This window comes from Phaethon lepturus, unplaced genomic scaffold (genome assembly GCF_000687285.1).
Source record: "Phaethon lepturus isolate BGI_N335 unplaced genomic scaffold, ASM68728v1 scaffold27287, whole genome shotgun sequence".
NCBI classification, from domain to species: Eukaryota; Metazoa; Chordata; class Aves; order Phaethontiformes; family Phaethontidae; genus Phaethon; species Phaethon lepturus.
The window spans coordinates 1-20000 of NW_010554432.1; the positions used below are offsets into that span (position 1 = coordinate 1).

The following is a 20000-nucleotide window of genomic DNA, read 5'->3' on the forward strand; positions in this document are numbered from 1 at the left end:
GCCGTGGCGACGAGCCCCCGCAGGACTCCTCCTCCCCCGGGGAGGCCGCCTCACACCTCGGCTGAGGTGCGGGCGGCGCGGCCTGCTGCTGAGGGGACGGGAAGGCTCAGCCCCTGTGGGAGGGAGGAGCGGCTGCAGCGGCGCCGCTGAATTTTGGATAAGGGCTTGGGCTTTGAAAATGTCAGGGTTCTTAGCATAATGCGACCTCGAACTTTTTTGTAACAGTGTAACTATGCGGTTTTGACACGGGCTGACGCGATCTCCTCACAGGCTGCCTCTACTTTTCAGTCCCTCGTTAACGCTTTTGAGATTCCTGCGTAGTTGCGCCATCTGCGCCAAAAGATGTGGTTTATATGTGTGAGGAAAGATCCTTCCTTGGCAAAGGACCTCAGTCCTGAAGTTTATTGCCATTGCTTTGTGCGATTAGTTTTAAAACTAAGATTTCCAGATTTTCTACAATCAGTGGCTTTAAAGTTAATGGCTTTATATTATTTTTTTTTATTTATAAAAGTACGGAAGTATGGGAAGTTGCATATATTTCTTTCCTATATTTAGGAAGCAATTAATTTGGATTAAATCCTGCTACATTAATTCCACAGATTTTGGTTATGTTTTTTGTCATAACTTGCTTTTCAGGTTCAAGAAGATCTTCAAACGCTTAAAGTCAAAGTGAAAAACGTCAGCTTGAAGGGAAATGTAAAAGCCGTGGATATTAGCCACCTGGAAGCAGCAACTGAAAGAACTGAACTTGGGCTGACAGTAAGTAAAATGGAGCAGATCCAGAAGACAATTCAGTTTTTGAGATCTTTGTCAGTAATTCACTTAGGAGTATGTGGGGCCACGTACTTGGCACCCTGCAAGACCCCTTTCTGATTAGCAAATGATGGGATCCACCAGGCATTGCAGTTCAGAATGATGGCTTCTTCTTTTGGCTTCCCCTTTTGGCTCATCAGAATTAACTGATCTTGTGCCCATTGGCTAAAACCAGATTAAGTTCAACAGAAGCACAAAGCCTATCAACTTTTGAGTCAAATGAAGATCTGGATTGCTAAATTAACCGACTTAAATAAATTTAATATTCCTCACACTTTTGAAATAGTCAAAACATTATTTTTTTTCCTCTTAACAGAAACATGCTGAAAATCATTTAAATGCTATAAACAGACAAGTGTTAACTATTTCTTCTACTGATAATGAAGGAGGACATTCAAAAGAGCCCCCTAAATGGTAAGTGAAACAGCTGTTTTATGGCAGAGACAAACGCAAGCAGCAAGACAGAAAAAGTGCAGTATCAGAATCTTGTAAAGCAAATGGGAATATTGGCCCATTTATTTTGGTCATTTGCTATTTTGTTTTTATTTTGTTCAAGTTAGAACTGCATTTACTCTTGTATTGTTTTTTAAGTAACTACAGCAATCTTCTGCTAACTCCTGTGATTTTTTTCACTAAATGCAAATTTAAATAAAAATATAGTCTTTCCGGTTCAACCAGATGGAAGCAGTATGGATTTAATAGGTAACATCAAAGTAATTTTTAAAAACCTCACTGTTTGTTTCTTTCTAAATCAGGGGGCTTCATTTTGATCCTTCTCAGAAACAGCTTATTTTACCACGAGTACCTGTTGAGCCCGTGACTGTCCAGGCATACAGCAAATCAGCACTACGCATTTCTCAAAGTTCACAGGTCTGAAATAACATACTAATTATTCTGCCAGAGACCACATTAAATTAGTAGACTGGTGTCTTGTAGGTTACCTGTTGATCCCATAATGTTATTTTCTGACTCCACATGGATTCAGTTTTTGATAATATACCATATATGACTGAAAGTGTTAAAAAATTCTCAGTAGAATGAGAGGGCTGAGAGATAGGAGCCTTCTTCCAGCCTTACAGTCAGGATAAAATCTAAGTTAGGAAGGACTTAAGTATCATCATAAGTGCATTCACAAGCTCTCCATTCTTTATTTCTCCCCACAAGTATATTGTTGAAGAGTCCTGAAACCAGATGTTTGTTCTGCTTTAAGATCCCAGTCCTGCAAATATTGTGTGCTTAACTGTGATTCTGCAAGTAATGTGTTTAAAATACATGGAACTATATATTGGAATAGCATGAGTGCAGGTATAAATGTTTATGTTGCTTGAGACTAAAAGTGGTTCTCATTTTTTCTTTTTGCATAAAAGATATGGCAAGTTCTAGCATTCATATACTTCCATTCATGTATAGGGTAGTCACATCTATGATAAATATAGGTTTTTTCCTAGAAATCTGATGTTTTGCTACTTATCGTAAATTAAATCCCTGTAAAATCATGTAAAGCCTTCTTAAAATGTTTGTATCTAAAGTATTTTTGCTTTTTTATTCTAATTTGTGTATATTGACTGGTGAGTTCAAGGTGGTTTCCTCGAACATATTTTAAAAACAAATTAAGGTAATTAGTTGAATTGAAAAATACCAGTTGTCACAATTTGGGGTTATTGCTGTTTAAGTCCAAGGGAGCTTTGAGTGAGAGAGAACCTTAAGAGGCTGTCTATAGTTCTAAGACTGTTACCAGCAGCTAGGGACAGAAGCTACTTGAAATGGTATAACCAGAATGAGCAGCCTAACACTCATATTGCTGATTATCTTTGTAAAAGAAGTCTCAGTATAAACTAGTACTAAAATATTGCTTACTCTTGAAATGATGGATAAGGTGCAATGAGATATCTGATTTTGTTTTTCCCAGCCGGTATTCCAACCCTGTCCTGTATGAATACACTTACGTTGTGAGGAAAAAAAAAAAAAATTATCAGAGTTCAGCTACTCTGTAAACTCTGTACTATCTATGGTCTTTCAATTTTCACTTTCTTCATATGTACCAATGAGCTTAATTTATAGTGGAGTTTGTGCTCTGTCCTGCCTTGACTTTTCTTTGTCTTTTCATTTCTGCATATCCAGTGACACACAAGCTATCCCTAATTTCCCATAATAAAGAAAATGGCAAACAGTGCTGTTTTCCCAGCTGTTCTACATGCCTGGCATGCCAACATAAAAAGCTTTTATTATTAAGTAGTTGTGAAATCCAGCTGTGAAATTATCACCTACAATTCCTTACTTCCTGTCTCTTCCTTATTTGTAGCTATAAACAGCTTTGAGTTTTGTAAGCATACGTTGGTGTTCTTCGAAATTCCTTTCCACTCAAAGGAAATATTAGTGAACTGAATAGTTGTCTGTTTGCAGACAGTGTTTCTGGGTACGTAGGCTTGAGGAAATTAACATTTCAACTCACAATGCTTCTGAGAGAAATTAATAATTTCTGCAGTAATATTTTTGTGCTTTGCAGTCCATAATATGTCATGCAAGAGTAGAAATGGAGCATAAGTTGTGTTTGTAGGATAAGTTGTGTGTATAGTTAGGATAAACCAAGGTTGGAGTCACATAAGCACAGATGCTATTTTCACATATGCATTGCTAGAGTACTTGTCATATGGGAAATAGCTTGCCCACAGGTGTCAGAATAGGCTTAAAATTATTCTTTAGTCATACACACAGTATTTCTGAGTTGTATCAGCAGCGGGATAGGACTCTGCAAATCTAGCTCATAGTGGGAATTGTGAAGCACTGTCATCGTCCCCGCTCTTTTATCCGCCCCCCCCAACTATGTGTGGTAATTGGATTTCTTCTAGCAAAGCTTGAGAACCATAATGTGGTGTCTTCCCCGTGCAGTTAATTGTTCAGCCACTGCTATACAGAGGCTTTAGAGAAGTTGTTATCCATAACTGGTAAGTGTCTAAGTTCAAATGTAATTTTTTTCTTTAAAAACCCCGTGCTTAATTGAATACACCTGGGCTGATGCTTGTGCAGCTTTGTTTTCTGGGTTTGCTTTGTTTTTTCTAGAAGTTGATATTTTCTGTGACATTCTGAATATGCAGTAGAAGTTAGTATTCTCTCATCATTGATAGAATTAAAGGTGTAAATTAAAAGACTTTTCTAGGGGGCTCTAGAATATGCAAATAACATAAATAGCTAGATGTGAAAAGTGGTTCTTTCTGCTAATACAGATTGTTTCAAAGATTAATATAACGTAGTCCATTTATAATGGAATTGGACTCTTATAAATCACACACCACATGCATCTGCAAAACAAAACAATATAGTGAATCAGATTTTGTTGTCTTACTACATGCTAAAAATGCCCTCCACTCTGAAATGAATTTTGTGTTGAAGTAGAACAAGAACCTTGTAACTGTACTGAACATGTCAACCTGTTCTGTGTAATCCAGTATACTCCATGTTAATAATTGAGCACTATAATTCTCATTCTTATTGAGCACTATATTAGTAATAATGCACTATTCATCCTGCTATTCTCATCTTTTTCTTCTGCATCAAGATGGTTCAACATAGCTTAAATTTAAGACTTTGGATAATATAGATGGATGGATAATATAGATGGAAGAGACCCATGATACCATCTGCTCCAGCTCCTGCGAATGTAGAATTGTCACTTTTGTCAGGTTTTGTTATTAAGTATTTCAATTCTTGTTATCCTGTGTGGAATCTGCCACTCAAGCATTGATCATTTCACTGTCAGTCTAAGTGGGGAGTCTGCATTGTGAATCATCTCTTATTTTAATTGAGAAGGTACTCAATTTTCCCCCAATTCTTGTTTAATAGCACAAGCACTTTCCTTTCTGTACAGCGGTGTGTTATAGTAATAAAATAAATACCACAAAATCACTGATGAGGTGAAAATTGAACTTTCTGTCTCTGTGCAGCCATGTGGGTAAAGGAGTAATTGGCTTGGATAATAACTTTTGTTCTTACAAACCCAAATCTAAATGAGCAGCTCATTGATACATCTGCTTGTAATTACTATCAAAAGAAGAGAATATATTGTGCAGATAAATTAAACCATTTTTAGTGCTTTCACAAAGTAAGACAATTGTTTAATAGTTCAAATATGCCTTTAATGATTCTTACACTTTTTATGGCTTTTTTTAAAAGACAGTCTCATAAATTCCCTTTTTACATTTACATAATAGAAGTATCAGCAGAGAGTTCTTGTGGATAAATATGTTCAGTTGGATCTTACTATGGAAGGGAGGGAGCTTTTCGTATTCCTATATCCATACAATGGGAGTTAAGCACATACACTGCCAGGCCCCCAGCTCCTCTGAATTACCTTAGCTCTGTTGACTTCCCTGGTGATACACTAGTTTCTGCCATTTGAGGATTCTTCCATTTGGCATTGGTTGGTAAATAAACCCTGTTGGATGCAGAGTCTCATTCGCAATGTTATTGCAATAAAAGTATTGGGAGGTACTACTATGCTTGATACAGATCCAGGTGTAAACTAAAGCACGTGCATTAAGCTGAACCAAAATGTTTTCAACTTAAGAATCTTGTACTCTAGTAAAAATATATGGCATCACTTCTGGCTTTTATAGGAAAAGTATGTGCTTTAGATACTTTTTATAACAAGAAGAAACTTTAAAAATCTTTCTCTGTCCATCAGGATTTAAAAAATAATAATTTTTATTAGCAAAATAGTTGAATCCATTCCATGCAGATAACACAGTACACAAAACCCACTATGTTTTAATTCTTATTACTGAGGATTTTTTATTTCCTCATTTACTTATATGCAAGTGCTCTCTCTGCATTGAGTCAATGGGCCATAACCGATCCAAAGAAGCTGTTCTGGTCCATCAGGTCAATGATTCCTGAATTAAAGTCTCTGGCAAACGTGAACCAGGTAAATTGGATTCTTATTATCATCTGTGGGAAGAATGCACATATAACAACCTCCCAATATATAAGGCGTGTATAAAACATTTATTACAACACAGGTAAATGGAATTCACAAATGGCCGATGTTAATCAAGTGAGTCAAAACTGATGAGTTAAATTTTGAGGGGAAAGGACAAAGGTGTGCAAATCTGGAAATTTCAGAGCTTGTAATGGAATTAATTGAACAAATTTCGGCAAAAGTGTATATGTGAATAGTAGTTGTGTGCCTTGCTAAGTTTTCAATCTAATCAAAAGGCACTTCTTCATTGTTTGCCCAGTTCTGTGTGGATAGTCAAATAACATGAATTTTTATCATAATTTCGCAAATTCATGAACAAGTTATCAAATTCCTGCTTATAAACACTTCTGTCCTAGTGCAGTTATTTTAAGACTATGCCTATTATATATTTCAGCAGCAAGTGGAAATGGATATGAAAATAATGCTTGACCCAGAGAACATCGATAATAGAGCTATTTTAAAACAACAGAACTGTGAAACCAGGCTGCCACTTATAACTAAGAAAAAATCTGCTCCTGTGAGTAACTTACATGATCTTATGGGCTTATTAGATGCATTACTTATCGCTATTAAAGTTAATACATATCAGACCTAACTAAAAAATTTATTTTAAGTGAAAGCACCTCATAATTTCCTACTTTTTGACATTGATATGTAACAATCAAGACATTTGGGGTGATAATACTGGGGAAAACCTATAGCATAACAGGTTTAGGTAGCAAGACCCCAGTCCAGCAAAAGTATAAATATACATGGGAACGTGCATGGTAAGTCATCTCAGTAAAATCAGGGAGTGAAGATAAGCAAACTGGAGCTTGTGGAGTTTAGGATGTGACCCAGAGATCAAGGAAGAATTAAAAGGGGTTTTGCTGACAAGAATGGGCTTTCGGTTGTTCGTTCTCTGACCATTTCTTAAAAAGACAAGAATACATTCTGTTTTCAAACGATAATAGGATTCTTAGGAGTAAGTGAGAAATGCTTGTACTTTTATTTGATGTTCTTTTTAATTGACTTTTTTTGAAAATTCAATCCTGCCATATGATTGCTGACCCTGACCAGAAATCAGTGTCACTGAATCAAAAAAATAGAGGTTATACTGAAAGAGAATCAGAATCCTAGAGTGACTATATAATTTTAGGTGTTGTTTACGTCTTATTTTTCTGACATGGTTTGGGAGGGAATGTTGAATTCTACTTATTAGCTCCATGCTGGGAATACATACTTTGGAACGTGAGGGACAGATTCATACGCTTCCTTTCTATATGGAGATATTTCCATGTCTTGTAGGTCCCGAGTATCCTTACTGTTGAGCTACAAGGTATTCTGACGCGCAGCCTTTCTTTTATCCCTGGTCAAGCTGTTTCCCTTGGTAGCTAATTGTTTTCTACTGAAGCTGAGACTGAGCACTTCCACAACACTCTCTGAAGAGTACTCTGAGTAGTCGCTGTCAAATCACCCTTCTCTATTCTTCTCTCTGGTCTGAGAATGTTCAAGCTGTGCAAGATTAAGTTTTGATTCTCCCAAAATTCTGCTCTGCAACTGCTGCTCCTCTTAAATAAACAAATGAACGTGAAGATGACATTTTCTGCAAAGTATGTTTTTAAAAACATTTAATCGGCACTGGCATCCCTCCAAAGATCAATTATGTTCACTAATTTAGCACAGCACTGTGGTCCACATGAAAGAATACGCCCAATGGTCTCACACAAGGATGCTCGTCTACAATTTACTTTATGTAATAGAAGCATTATGCAGCAAGCCCAGTGCTATGAGAGACATTATAGGGTATTTGGTTTTAAACAACATAAAAAGAATCTGTGAATGGCACAGTTGTAAGCTGCCACTTATAAAAAATGATTTTTGAAAGCTGTTGCCCAGACTAAGAGGTGATTTGTCTAACCCTGTGATATAGAGTTAATTAGAAAAAAGCATCATGGCTAATAGCTTTTTAGAACCACTCTAAAACACTCACAGAGAGGAATATTATACTACTGCAGAGAGCCATGTGTTTTACCACTCTCACTGAAACATACTGATCAGAGAAAACTTAAATTACAAACATTTAGTGACAATTACTCAAGCTCTCTGATACATATTTACAGTTGCTAAGGAACTGTTTATGACAGGGAGATGGGCTGAAAAAACATGTAGGTATGTCCTATCTCTAATTTATTCTGCAGCATTTACTTAAGTAAATGCTTTTTAGACGTTTTTGAGTCCCATGATACAATCTGTGTTTTGAAATGTTCTGACTTCACTGGGGGTAAAATTTGGCAATTAGATTTGCAAAATCCACTACTGGCATGTGAATTAAGGCATTTTTGTTGAATGTGAATACTAGCATTTAGAGGAATGATAGTTATAGATCACCAATAGTAACTAAAATAAAGAGGTGTGTGCAGGTCTAAAATTATATTGTCTTTATTTTTGAAAAAAAATCAGTTAAAGTAGCTACAAGAATTAAGTTAGGTGCTACTTACCCTGTTTTTACTCATCAGCCGTTAGAGGGCAATATTTGTACATACACGTGCGGGCACACACACGTATACCCATGTACATGCCCTAGATATGTACATAAGTTTAAAGATTATCTTGAAAATCAGTGGCAGAAGGACTCTCATTGAAGTAAATTAAAAACTAATTGCTTGATTAACTGCATTCAGGTTTTTTCAAGAGTTGTCAGCATCCGAGTTTTCAAAGAGACCTGAGCATTTAAAAATGTGATGAGATTAAAAACACACTGGTTTTGAGGTGACTAGATAGGTCAAGCACAAATCTACATGGACTTTTTATTATCCTGCCATTTGAGTAGTTCGAAAAATTATTAGTAAGGATCTCATTGTTTCATGAAAAATGTCGTCTTTTCTTGCTCTTTTGGTATTATAAAGTTGCTGACACTGGATTTTATAAGAGAAACTAAGAACAATTAACTATTGCCCTTTTGTACCTTTTTGGGTCTGATAAGCACTAATGCTTCATTCTCTGTAAAGTTCTGTAGTTACCTTAAAATGAGGACTATAATTGTGTTTGAAACACCATGGGCAGACTGGGCATCACTTTATATTGTAGCCTATATCTGGATAACAAATGAAAAATGATGAATAGATAATTATTAAATATGTATACTTCCCATGGAATGTCTAGCAAAACAAATAGTAATCTGAATTGCAGCAAAAATAATTCTGACGTACTGCTGCAATGTAGAAAAGATTCACAACTATACCTTTCATTTTCATAGGACTGTTGTTCTTTTGTAGAATTATACTGGCACTTTTTAGTCCTTGTTTTCTTATAAATGTATATTATACTGTAAACTTAGGAACCCTTTAATTTATTCATAAGGTAGAATTTAATATGGTGATGATTTCTAGTCTTTATGAGTTGCATCTTATATAGTGTGGCTCTAATGGTGATGGCAGTGATTCTGTGTTGTGGTGAGGTTTTTTTAAGCTAACTTATCTGAGCACAGTCATTCTAATCTTATCCTCAGTTATTTGCATCATGCTAATCACTAATGCTTATCCCTGAAAGTCTATTAATTTCCAAAATTATAAAGTAAGGCAAAGGAGGGCAATTCTTTTAATTTCAAGTGACTAGAGGAAGTTGTAGAAGAAAAACAGATCTTTTGGTCCTCCAAACCTGATTGTGTTTTAAACCTATGCATATGGCTATAATTACAGTCAAAGCATGATTTGGCAGTGGTAGCAGAATGAGACTTAAACAAATCGATGTTACACTACAGTAATTCAAAATAAGCTTGTTGCATTTGTATTATGGTATGTAATCATAATAAACAACACGGGGAATTAATAAAATCTTCTTGTCACTAAAAATAAAACGGAAATAATTGGTGAGAGAGAGTTAACAGATTACTATAGTCAGCATCCTTTCAACCTAGAAATGGGAATGTGAAGGTCACCCCCATCTCAGATGACAAACGTAGAACATTTTGTTGGTAAACAAATTAATCTTTTGAAAGGTCACCATTTGTTTTAAGTTTTTATCCAGTTCTTGTCATCTGGAATTGGAGATTGACTGTCATTTTGCTAGGTAGGGGTGCAGCTGAAGCTGCTGAAGCTGTTTCCGTACATATCAGCATTCCTTGACAAAACTCGGTGCCTGATTGTGATGCTATGGGCTGCTGGTTTACAGCTGTCTCCGGACAAGAATGGAGGCCCACCCCTGAATTCCAATGAGTTCGTCCTGCATATTCTGCCTTGTGTAAGCTGGCCCTTTGCCCACAAGTAAAATGTATTGTAGTTCAAGCCAGCAATTACCTTTCTTACTTCCTTCTGTGCTGCTTCTGTTGCCTTTTTAGAAAAGCAGATGTGGGATTCACCAAAGTTCTCCCATCTATTCTGTTTTGCACCTGTTATGGCAGAATTTTTGATAGAGGTAAATGTCTGGGAGAGCTACCTGTAGGCCATCAAAGGAGCAAAGCATGATTTTTCCAAGTATGTGGAAAATTGACAATTCAGAGATAACTCTGGTTACTTTAGGAGCTTAAAGTAGGTAAGAGTAACATATGAGACCTGTTGTTGAAGATGCCCTGTTTCTCCATATTGAAGTTTTATGTTGGGCTTTCCACTTAAATTGGATTTTATTTCCTGTAGATAAACAAAATCTGATGGAAATAATATGTATTAATATTTCAGTATTACATCTAAGGGAAACTGTATCAATCATTAGGTAGCTAAAACGCTGGACTATGTAAATAAGAATGAGAAGGGCAAACTTCAATTTTCTATATAATTTTCTTGCTCAGAAATCTTCTTGAATAAAAAGAGCGCCAGTCTTAAAAATTGTTCATATTTTAAGTCTCTTACAGTCTGTTACAAATGTGACTCATCTGACTTGAGAACAGTTCCACTGACACCGGTGAGAATTTGTCCTATACTTAGCAGTCGGTATTTCTGCACTGAATTCCATGTGCTGGTTCTTAGACTCGGAGGACCGAAATTATTTGAAATCAGAGTTAAACAATTTCTTTATTTACTATTTATTACTAAGATTATTTGGCTTGACTGTCAGAACGAGATTCTTCTTCCCAGTAGAAACTGATAGATGATAGAAGTGAGAGGGACTATTCTTTGGTACTGCATCCATGCTTTGCTGCTCGGGCTGTAAATCAACACAGGAAAAATACATCTGTTTAGACTGTAAGGTTGTGAAACTATAAAATGCAATAAAGTCCTACAGTAATTCTCAGCTAGACAAAACCAAAGCTGACCTGATCTATTGTGGGTAGTAGCCTCAAGATTGGACTTGATGTCCTACAGAGAAACATTCTAAGCAATGTCCTACAGAGAAACATTCTAAGCAAAGGCATTCAGTGCCTCTGCCTTTACTCCATTTGAGTCTTTTACAATCCAAACTGATTTCCTCCCATTGCTCAAAATTCACATACGTCCTTCCCCTGTGTGAACAGCAGACTCTGTTGATTTATAACCACTTAGGCGACAGACCCATTGAATCCACTCAATATCCTTCCATACTGACATAGAAATTCTTTCTGAATTATTTATCAAAGAAGCTTTGTACCTCCCTTAAAGTAAGTTTGTCTAAACCGTAATTTCTTAGCTTGCTTATATAATACCATTATCAGGTAGCTTCAAAAGCCTTTCTAAAGTCAAGATAAGTAGTACTTTTTCTCTCCTATTCACAGCTCTTGCTAACTTGTTGTAGACAAAAAATTAGAGTGGTCTGACAAATTTGATCTTGACAGGTTCGAGTTGCTCATTTATTTGTTACTTTCTAGATGTTTATAATTAGCTTGTTTGATTATTTGTTTAAGAATTTTTCCAAGAATTGTAGTTAAACCAGTAGGGCTAGAATTCCTCAACACATCCTTTGCCTCTTTTTAAAGATAGGCATTATGCTCTTTTCCAGTCTTCTAGTATATTTTCCATTCTACAAGAGTACTACCAGCATTTCTGAGATTGCCGTAGACAGTTCTTTAAGTATCCTAAGCTTTATTTCATCAGGACCAGCCAATTGGAAAACCTCTGAGCGCTATCTGACCTGTTTTGCCCTCAAGGTAGCCTGAGACATATTTACTTTTGCTTTACAATTGAGTGAGTTGATTCTACTTGTAACTAGCTGCTTTTTAAATTATAATTATGAATGTTCTTAATTATGTCATTTTTATTACCAATAAATCTCTTCCTACTTGCATCTCATTATGCAAGCAAAAAGCAGTCATCAATATGCCCATTTTCTGTTTTCTTTATGCTTTTTTCTTCTTTTGAGATCAATGAAGAACATATGATTTATCAAGTTTGGTAACTTTCTATGCTTCCTATCCTGCTTCATCTCTGGAATAGTTTGAGATTGTTTCTGTAGTACTTTTTAATCTATGGAACAAGCAGTTTGATGGAGTTCCAGTTTTCCTTAGACTTGCCTTAGAATCCTTAGACTCTTTCCTGCCAGTTTTTTGAGCATATTGAAAACTGACCTGAGTTCCATTGATTTTATTTTCCTATGCTTCCTACTTCTCTTTTTAGGGATTATGAGCTGTGTACATCAATTTGATAGGAACTTCTTAATAAAAAAATATGAAGGTAAATGGAAATTTGGAGAAGATAATAATGAAATGATAGATTACTCTGTTGTATACCTTTTCCATCATTCCTACTGAGCTCTCTTGTTTTCTGATATTTACTTACAAAATCTCATCTATCTAATCTTCCTGGTTGATAAACTGTAGTTTTGATATATAATAGTACTCATCTTTTCTCTGTATTTAATACTGGTCTCTATTCTTTTACTGTGGGAAAAACATATTTATAAACATATTTTAAAAAATAAATTGTTCTAGTTAAATATTGCTGTCTAGGTGAAAAGAAAACAAATAGAGAACTAATCGGAAAATCCCTGTGGTGTTACAAGAAGTGCCCTATTTAAAATGAAGCAAAAAGAAACAAAAATCAAGTGGGAGAGGTTTATCCACAGGAGAAAAACACTTTAGAAAGGGTAATAGAATTGTTTTTCCTCATGTCCCAGGTTAATTACACTCAGAAGTGCTTGAAATGAAAAAATAGTTTTTCAGCACACTCCAAGCATATTATCAGGCAAGTAAGCCTTAGTCTGCACTGCAAATTAAGTGTTCCCTTCCAGCCCTATAAAACTGTACTTTAAAAGTACCCATGATGAAGCAGGCTGTGTGCTGACTTCAGTAAAGTATACTTGCTGAATCACAATCTTCATTAACAAACTTGACTAGAAGACATTATTCATGCAGGAAAATGTTTGCGGTTCCAACAACCTCATAGCAGTAACCGTTGCTTGGGTTCTGCCAGAGAGGAAGCAGGTAAGGTGCCTATAGGTTAGGGTTATATAGGGTGTAATCCTTTGCTTCCATGCTGTTTTGGCTCTGTCTACACTGCAAACATTAAAATGCTAGGTAGGAGCTGCCAGTTCTGGAATATGTGATATGAAATTCAATAGTTTTTGTGTTTATGCTGTAAAAGCTGTAGGTGTGAGTAAAGGTTTTAAATTGCGCTGACATAAGCAGATGGAAGTCTATGGAAATTATGCAATCTTTTTAATATCTCTTTAAGTTGAATCAGTGAATAATGGTAATAGAACTACATAATGATGCAAAAAGTAAACCTTTTTCTTAGTACTAACAGTACTTAGTATTTTTATTATTTTTAAACTCTTATTATTTCGATTGAGTTAGCTTAATTTTATTGAAAAATAATTGAAGGATGAAAGCATTTAGTCAAATTTTGCTTTGATATCTCACTGAAGTCTTCAAGAGGGCAGCTAATGCAGCAAATAGGATGCTGAAAGAACAGAGAAAATGGGTGTACAGATTGGAATTTTCATAGGTATGTGTTTTGGGTCATCTCCGTAGTTCAACTATGTTGCCTGTACTATGTAATGAAGTGAATCATAGTGGCAGTGCACAGTGTAAATGAGAGCTTAAGTTACTTTACAGTTGCATTTGTCCTTGTTTTAATGTGACACCTGCCATGGACTTGATAGAAATTAAAGGATACAGCAAAAAAACTACTAAATACCTGTCTCCAGTTAAAAAAAAAAAAACCAAACAACACCCTCCCCCCCCCGCCTCTGCCCCCGGGGGGGGAAACAAGCAAAAAAAAGAACCACCAAAAAAAACCCCAAGAAACCTCTAGGCTGCTTTTGAACTCATGCACTCCTCCTGAATTGCTTTTCTTTGTAGCTTATTACATCTCTATGAGCACAAATGAAATACATATTTTTCATAGTGCTGTTTATCATAAAACCCCTGAGATTTAAACTAGGATAAAACTGACCAATAATAAAATCAGTGCTGCTTTACTGATACAATAGCAATAGCCTGAAAAAGGAGTCACTGATTAATTAAATTTCTTTCTTTTTATATATTTTTGTTATGTCCTCAACAAAGTGCTGGGGCTGAGAGTGAGTAGAAAAGTATGGTTTATTATTCCCTTCTCTCAGTATCAAGCCACTTATATGCCAGCTGGTATAAAGTTAATCTTTGTTATGTGCTTATTGCCACTTTCTTGGAACACAAGGAGATGAAGATTCATACATCTAGATCCCTTAAAGCATAATGCTTCAGAATGACCATAACTAAAATGAGTGCCTATGAATTCTCTGAAAGATTCTCCATTATGATAAAGCCTATGTATTTTCTATCTCCCCAATATCTCTTGCGGACAGTGTTATAAAAATTGGGAGGAAAAATTATAATAGTTTATTTTGTTCTGTCTCCTTTCCGTATCGGAGCTGTAAGCACTTCTTTAGAATTGCCTATCCCTTTCTGTGAAGTTGATGGTTGATGTTGTTCACTAATTATGACACCGTAGTGCTCACAGATCCCAATCATGGCTTAGATCCTATTGTACTAAAAGCTGTACACAAGCGTGATAATCGGTTATTAAAACCTAGTATTTTAAACCAGGAAGTCCCAATGTGGTCTATAAAAGAGGTAGATACAATTATTCCCATTTTGCAGGTCTATCAATATTTCTTAACTTTCAGATTTCATGTACTTACTATTATTTTAAGGTAGTTTATAATTCATAATGAAATATTTTTTTTAAAAAGCAAATTAAAAACATTTCCAGCACATGGTATTAGGTTGTCTTCCATCTAGCTCTCAGTCAGGATAGAACCTTTCTATCCAACATAAGAATTTCTGACCATTAGACTAACGGAGTAATTGGTAACAGATTATTACCCATGAAAGCATGGAACTTTTTTTTTTTTAATTTTTTTTTTTATTGTGCTTTGCAGCTATTTGCTGACTAAAGATGAGACTGTGGGATCATGAGGTCCACTCCAAATCGTCAGGGAGATGTGTATACAAACCTGCCTGCTTCCTTTTCCCAGTCTGCCCTAGTTTCCTCTTTTTCCCTTTTTGATCTTGCCCCAGTCTCTCTGTTCTTTGGGATTGTCTTCTGAGACTGCTTCCAGAACATATCCTAGTCTTACCTGCCTGGTTCTCTGCCAGGCTCTTTGTCCAGCCTGTCCCAATGTTCCTTCCTAACCCTGCTGCCCCCAGGTATTTTTCCTTGTCCAAACTACCTGCTGGCTTTTATGTTTGCCCAAAGACTCAGTGTGCCCCTCCAACTACCTTTCTTCTTGAGATTGATAATATATTCACACCTGTGTGTTGGCACTTACCTACCTTGTTCATTCAAATTTAATCGCTTCCTTCTTGTGTTGCCTGGACCCAGCATGAAAGTTACTGGCGAACCTGTAAAGTTGCAGAGTTGCAGTTTCAGAGGAAGTTCTGAGCAACTTCTGTTAGAGCATGCCTGATACCTAGGTAGTTTAGCTGCTAAGACTAAGAAACCTTTATCTAGATTTCCAAAAATCTGTTGACAGAGTAAGGCTTGATAGGCTAGTGTTAAACTTTCCTTTTGCTTTATGAAACATTTGAATTTATTTAAGTTTAATATTTCATGTCTCTCTATGTTTATCATTGTCTCATTTTTCTAGCATCAGCCAGGCAAGAGAAAATAACATAGTCTTCTGCTGGTGATTCTCACTATCATCAAGTGAGAGATCTCCATGATGTTACTTGCTTTGAAGTTGAATGTGCTGTAATGCTTTAAACCCACTGAATATCTAGCTGTCTGTTTATTTAGACAACCCACACTTCAAATGGAATAGTATGTGTATTCCTAGTCAGAAAGAAATTGAAGATACTTAGGATACTGGAGAGAGGAAAAACAATGTTAGATGATAACACAGAGGGTTTGTATTTATAATACTGAAGTATAAGGTGGCAATATACTCTTTTCCCTGTGCGATGCTCTATATGTGCGATAATAAGCATAACAATAAGACACATGATATCACTATCCCAAAGTGATGTGTGTAACTGCTTGAATTCCTGGCACTTAGAACCATCAGGTTTCAGGCAAGCACAGGTTAATTGGGGAAATAAGTGAGCTTTAATCCCCACATTAGCACAGCCAGTAAGGCCCATGTTTCCACATTATCAGGCTGTGTCATTCCCTGCTGTCCTTGAGGAACCCTGAAACTTCAGAAGTCTGGGATACTTACTGTTCCCTGATTTGTGAATAGTTTCACCTATTTTAATTCCATTTATATTCTTCCCAGAAAAAGTGTATTTATATATTTGAAAGTATTTCCTTTTCTTTTGGTACTTGCCTGTGTATGCATTTTATATATTCAAAGGCTGTTCTGTCAAGGAATACTATGTTTACACTATACTCATTAAAATTGAGCAAACTTTTTGCGATTCCTTTATTAACTAGTACACTGATTTTTGCATAGCAAAAGTCACAAGACATCAATTTAATTAACTTTATTTTAAATTGCTAAAGTAATGACAGTAGACGATACTGTAGCATGTTCATAAGCAGTAAAAGCAGTGTTTGTACTGTTACGTTATTAAATCTTAAGTAAAATTTCTGCTATGAGTAGTTTCATTATTATTACAAGAGTAGAGAATTGTGTCTTTGCAAATCCGGGATTTCTCTTTGTTAAAAGAAGATTCTGTCTCTTCCTAGATGTGTAGTCAGAAGACAGTGAAAAGTCATACAGTTAGCAGCCTTTGGCGTTTGCCTGCGCATCACCACATGGATTCTCCCTTACCCCTGTTAGAAGAAGATATAAGGAAAGGTGAGTCACATAAGCCCCTCTGGGTACTGTTGCCACCAGATGTATGCTACACAAGCAGTGGTGTTTGCTGTTTGCAGCCGGTATCTGGTAATCAAGTTTTTTGGCACCTCAAAACTTGTAAGAATTGTGATCTCAAATGTTGCTGAGAGATCAGCTTCAGACTACCTGCTCCATGTGGTAGCTAGCTTAGGACGTAGCATATGTTATGTTGAGCATCACCCTCCCTGAGTGAGTTATCTTGTAATTCACAGAGTTAAGATGCTACTGGAAGAAAGAACAGTGTGTGATGGAGGATTCTTGTATGACTAAATAACATGGTCAGAATAAATGGTCATGATTAATGTGTGGTTATTAACCATTCAATCTTAACTAGACCTGCACTTGACTATTTTAGAAATCAGCCCATATTCATGATTACATGATTACATTGTGGTTTTACAAGAGTTAATTCTCATCCATTCTGCCTATTAAATTGCCATCGTACAAGCATATAATTCCTTCTGAGAATCAGCACCATTACAATATGTTTCACGTATTTGTCAATTTTTATAGGCAAAGTTCACCTTCCCTGAAGGTAAAATATTGAATATTGAAAGATAAGAATCTTTCAATAAAAGAAAACTGCTGCTTTTCTGGTCTTGATTTGGAATTGGAAGAACTTGAGTCTGCCTTTGTTTAATTCTTTCTTTATTGTTACTAATTCTTTTTCTTTGATAGCTGGAATATTTATGAATTGTTCAGTAATGCCATCCTCTTGTGTAGGTATTCTGAGCCTAAGTGAACAAAGGCTTATCCCTCCAGCAGCAAAGATAACTCTCCAGACACATCCTGTTGTATCCAAAGCAGCATCTTTCCATGAATTTCACAGGCAGCACAAGAAGTCATCTGGAGGTGAGTGCAAAGGATTGATAACAACCATCAACTGCATCTCCAAATTTACTTTCAGCCCCTTGTTTTATCTCACAAAGAAGCCACTGGATGAGGAGCACTCACTCAAATTCCTAAAAAATACTAAGTGCACTAGCATCCTATGTCTTGCCATGGAATGGGAATCACATTTCTTAATCCCTGTGAGAATTTGGTCCCTGTTCATTTCTGACATTCCAGTAGGTTCCTACCTGCATGTTTCAAATCTGAAGCACCTGAATCTGAAGATCTGACCATTAGAATTAGTGTAAAGCAAATGGTTACTTTAAGTCATGGCTTATATGGCTTACAACAAGCTGATGAAGCTTCTATTTTGCCAGTTTGATTAAATGAATGACTCCTAGTAAGTGAATATACTCTGGGCAATGGGATTCTGATCTATTGCAAAGTGTACTCAAAACTGTTGTTGCTACAGCTGTTTGTGGCATATAACATCAGTATGGAAAGGAGCATAAGCAAAATGAGCAGTGAGCTCAGTAGCAATTCCATAAACTTGAAAAGTTCCCCTAATGAAAAGGGGTGGTTGAAAACTAAAATTATATATGGAATAACCTGGAGTGCTAATATTTTTAAGTTGTTATCCTGGGTATAATGTTGGCTGGCGTGTTCTACAGACTTTAGGACGTTATAGGTTAAAACTGTGATACGTTTTTCCTATAGCCTAATCTTAGTATTCACAGTAGCAACCTATTATAGCATGGCTTAGTTTATGGCCATCCAGTGGCATCCCTTAATTTTTTTGGTGATAACTCCTGAAAACTGCAACTTGCTTGGACATGAGAGCAAATGGGAGCAAGCCAGTACCTAATGGTAAGTGGTAGAATATCAATTTGATGCCATTGCTGCACTTATTTTAACACTGAAACCTGTGATCAATTTTTTTCTTTGGTACAGGAGAGAGTAGTAGTAGGGTGGACCCTGAGAATACAGATACCATCACCTTCCCAAAGTCAAAGGAAGCAGTTTATGGCAAATATTCCTCTAGTAAAGGTAACATTGCACCACTTCCATCCAGCAGCCCTGTGGTTTCAGCAAGGAAATCAAAGCCAGCATGGACGTATCCAGCTCAACAGGTAGAATCTGAGCTGCAGATTGCTTCTCAGACACAGGTATTTAGACAATGAGGATAATGAGGTTTTTATTCATGTTTTTAATAGTGTTTTCACCAGAGATGGTTTAGGAAGTGGCTGTAAATCACCGAATTGGTACAGGAGGGTTTGAAGCAAAGCCAGTAAATAGTAAATATTGAAGTAAGTAGGAAATACTTTGTATATTGCCAGTTTCTACTTTCTCAAGTCTTCTACCTAAATTTGTCTGCTTTTTCACAGAATCTTAGAAAATAAGTTTAGAAAGGATGTTACGAGGTTATCTAGACCTCCAGGCAGAATTACCTGTACCTGTAATATTGCAGACAGATGTTTTTCTAACCTGTTCTGAAAACTTTCGGTGATAGCAACTCCACAGTCTCCATAGGCCATCTGTTCCAGTGCTTAACTAACTATCTTTACTGTTATAAAAGAGTTTTTTAATGTCTCATCTAAATCTCCCTCACTGCAGTTAAGCAAATGTAGTGTTTCCCTTTATATTTACAGAAGACTATAGGGGAGTTTGACCTTGACTGCTTAATGCTTGCTGATTCTTCTTGATCCCCATGCAAAAGGGACATTTCTTCCTTTTTATGGCTAATTATTGTGTTCCATAGCAAACTGTCTGTAGTTTTGCTTGATCTTTCCAGACTTTGACTTCTGTGCCATTGAGGAGATCTGAAAATGAAAGAGGAGGTCTGAAAATCGCAAATAAAGCAAACTTGAGAAATGGAGATCAATGAGTTATTAATACAAATAAAAATAAATACCTAAAAATAGTTTGAAAATAGTGCACTTAGATATGAAAATCAGAGCTAATGAGTTGCTGGCTAAAATTGCCAGTAAATATGGAGTTCTCTTAAGAGGCAGGAACATTTCTATTCCAAGTTTTACCTCGTTTGCATTTATATGCAGGCTCTTACCCATTCTCCTGGGATAGGTGGAGGCAGTTTCAGTGGAAGAATGCTATTGTGAGTTACTTTCTGATTGTAGTCCATTGAATCACTGTAGAGCTTTATTTTTATATTTGGTAAATCAAGCATAGTTCCTTTGTGCAATGGATGGATTTCTGTAAAAAATGCTCATAATCT

At 36.2% G+C, this 20000-nt stretch overlaps 1 protein-coding gene across 1 annotated transcript in view; it reads left to right on the plus strand.

Moving 5' to 3' along the window:
• Positions 1-636: 636 nt before the first annotated feature.
• The window catches only part of IQCH (IQ motif containing H), a gene marked incomplete at its 5' end in the record, with an annotated part of 70863 nt that continues 51499 nt past the window's right edge, over positions 637-20000 (plus strand). Inside the window, 8 exons of the mRNA XM_010291870.1 lie at positions 637-759; positions 1130-1227; positions 1569-1683; positions 6183-6305; positions 9839-10009; positions 16786-16897; positions 17660-17792; positions 18729-18933. Coding sequence (XP_010290172.1) covers positions 637-759; positions 1130-1227; positions 1569-1683; positions 6183-6305; positions 9839-10009; positions 16786-16897; positions 17660-17792; positions 18729-18933 — 1080 coding nt within the window. The remainder of the gene's footprint in view (positions 760-1129; positions 1228-1568; positions 1684-6182; positions 6306-9838; positions 10010-16785; positions 16898-17659; positions 17793-18728; positions 18934-20000) is intronic.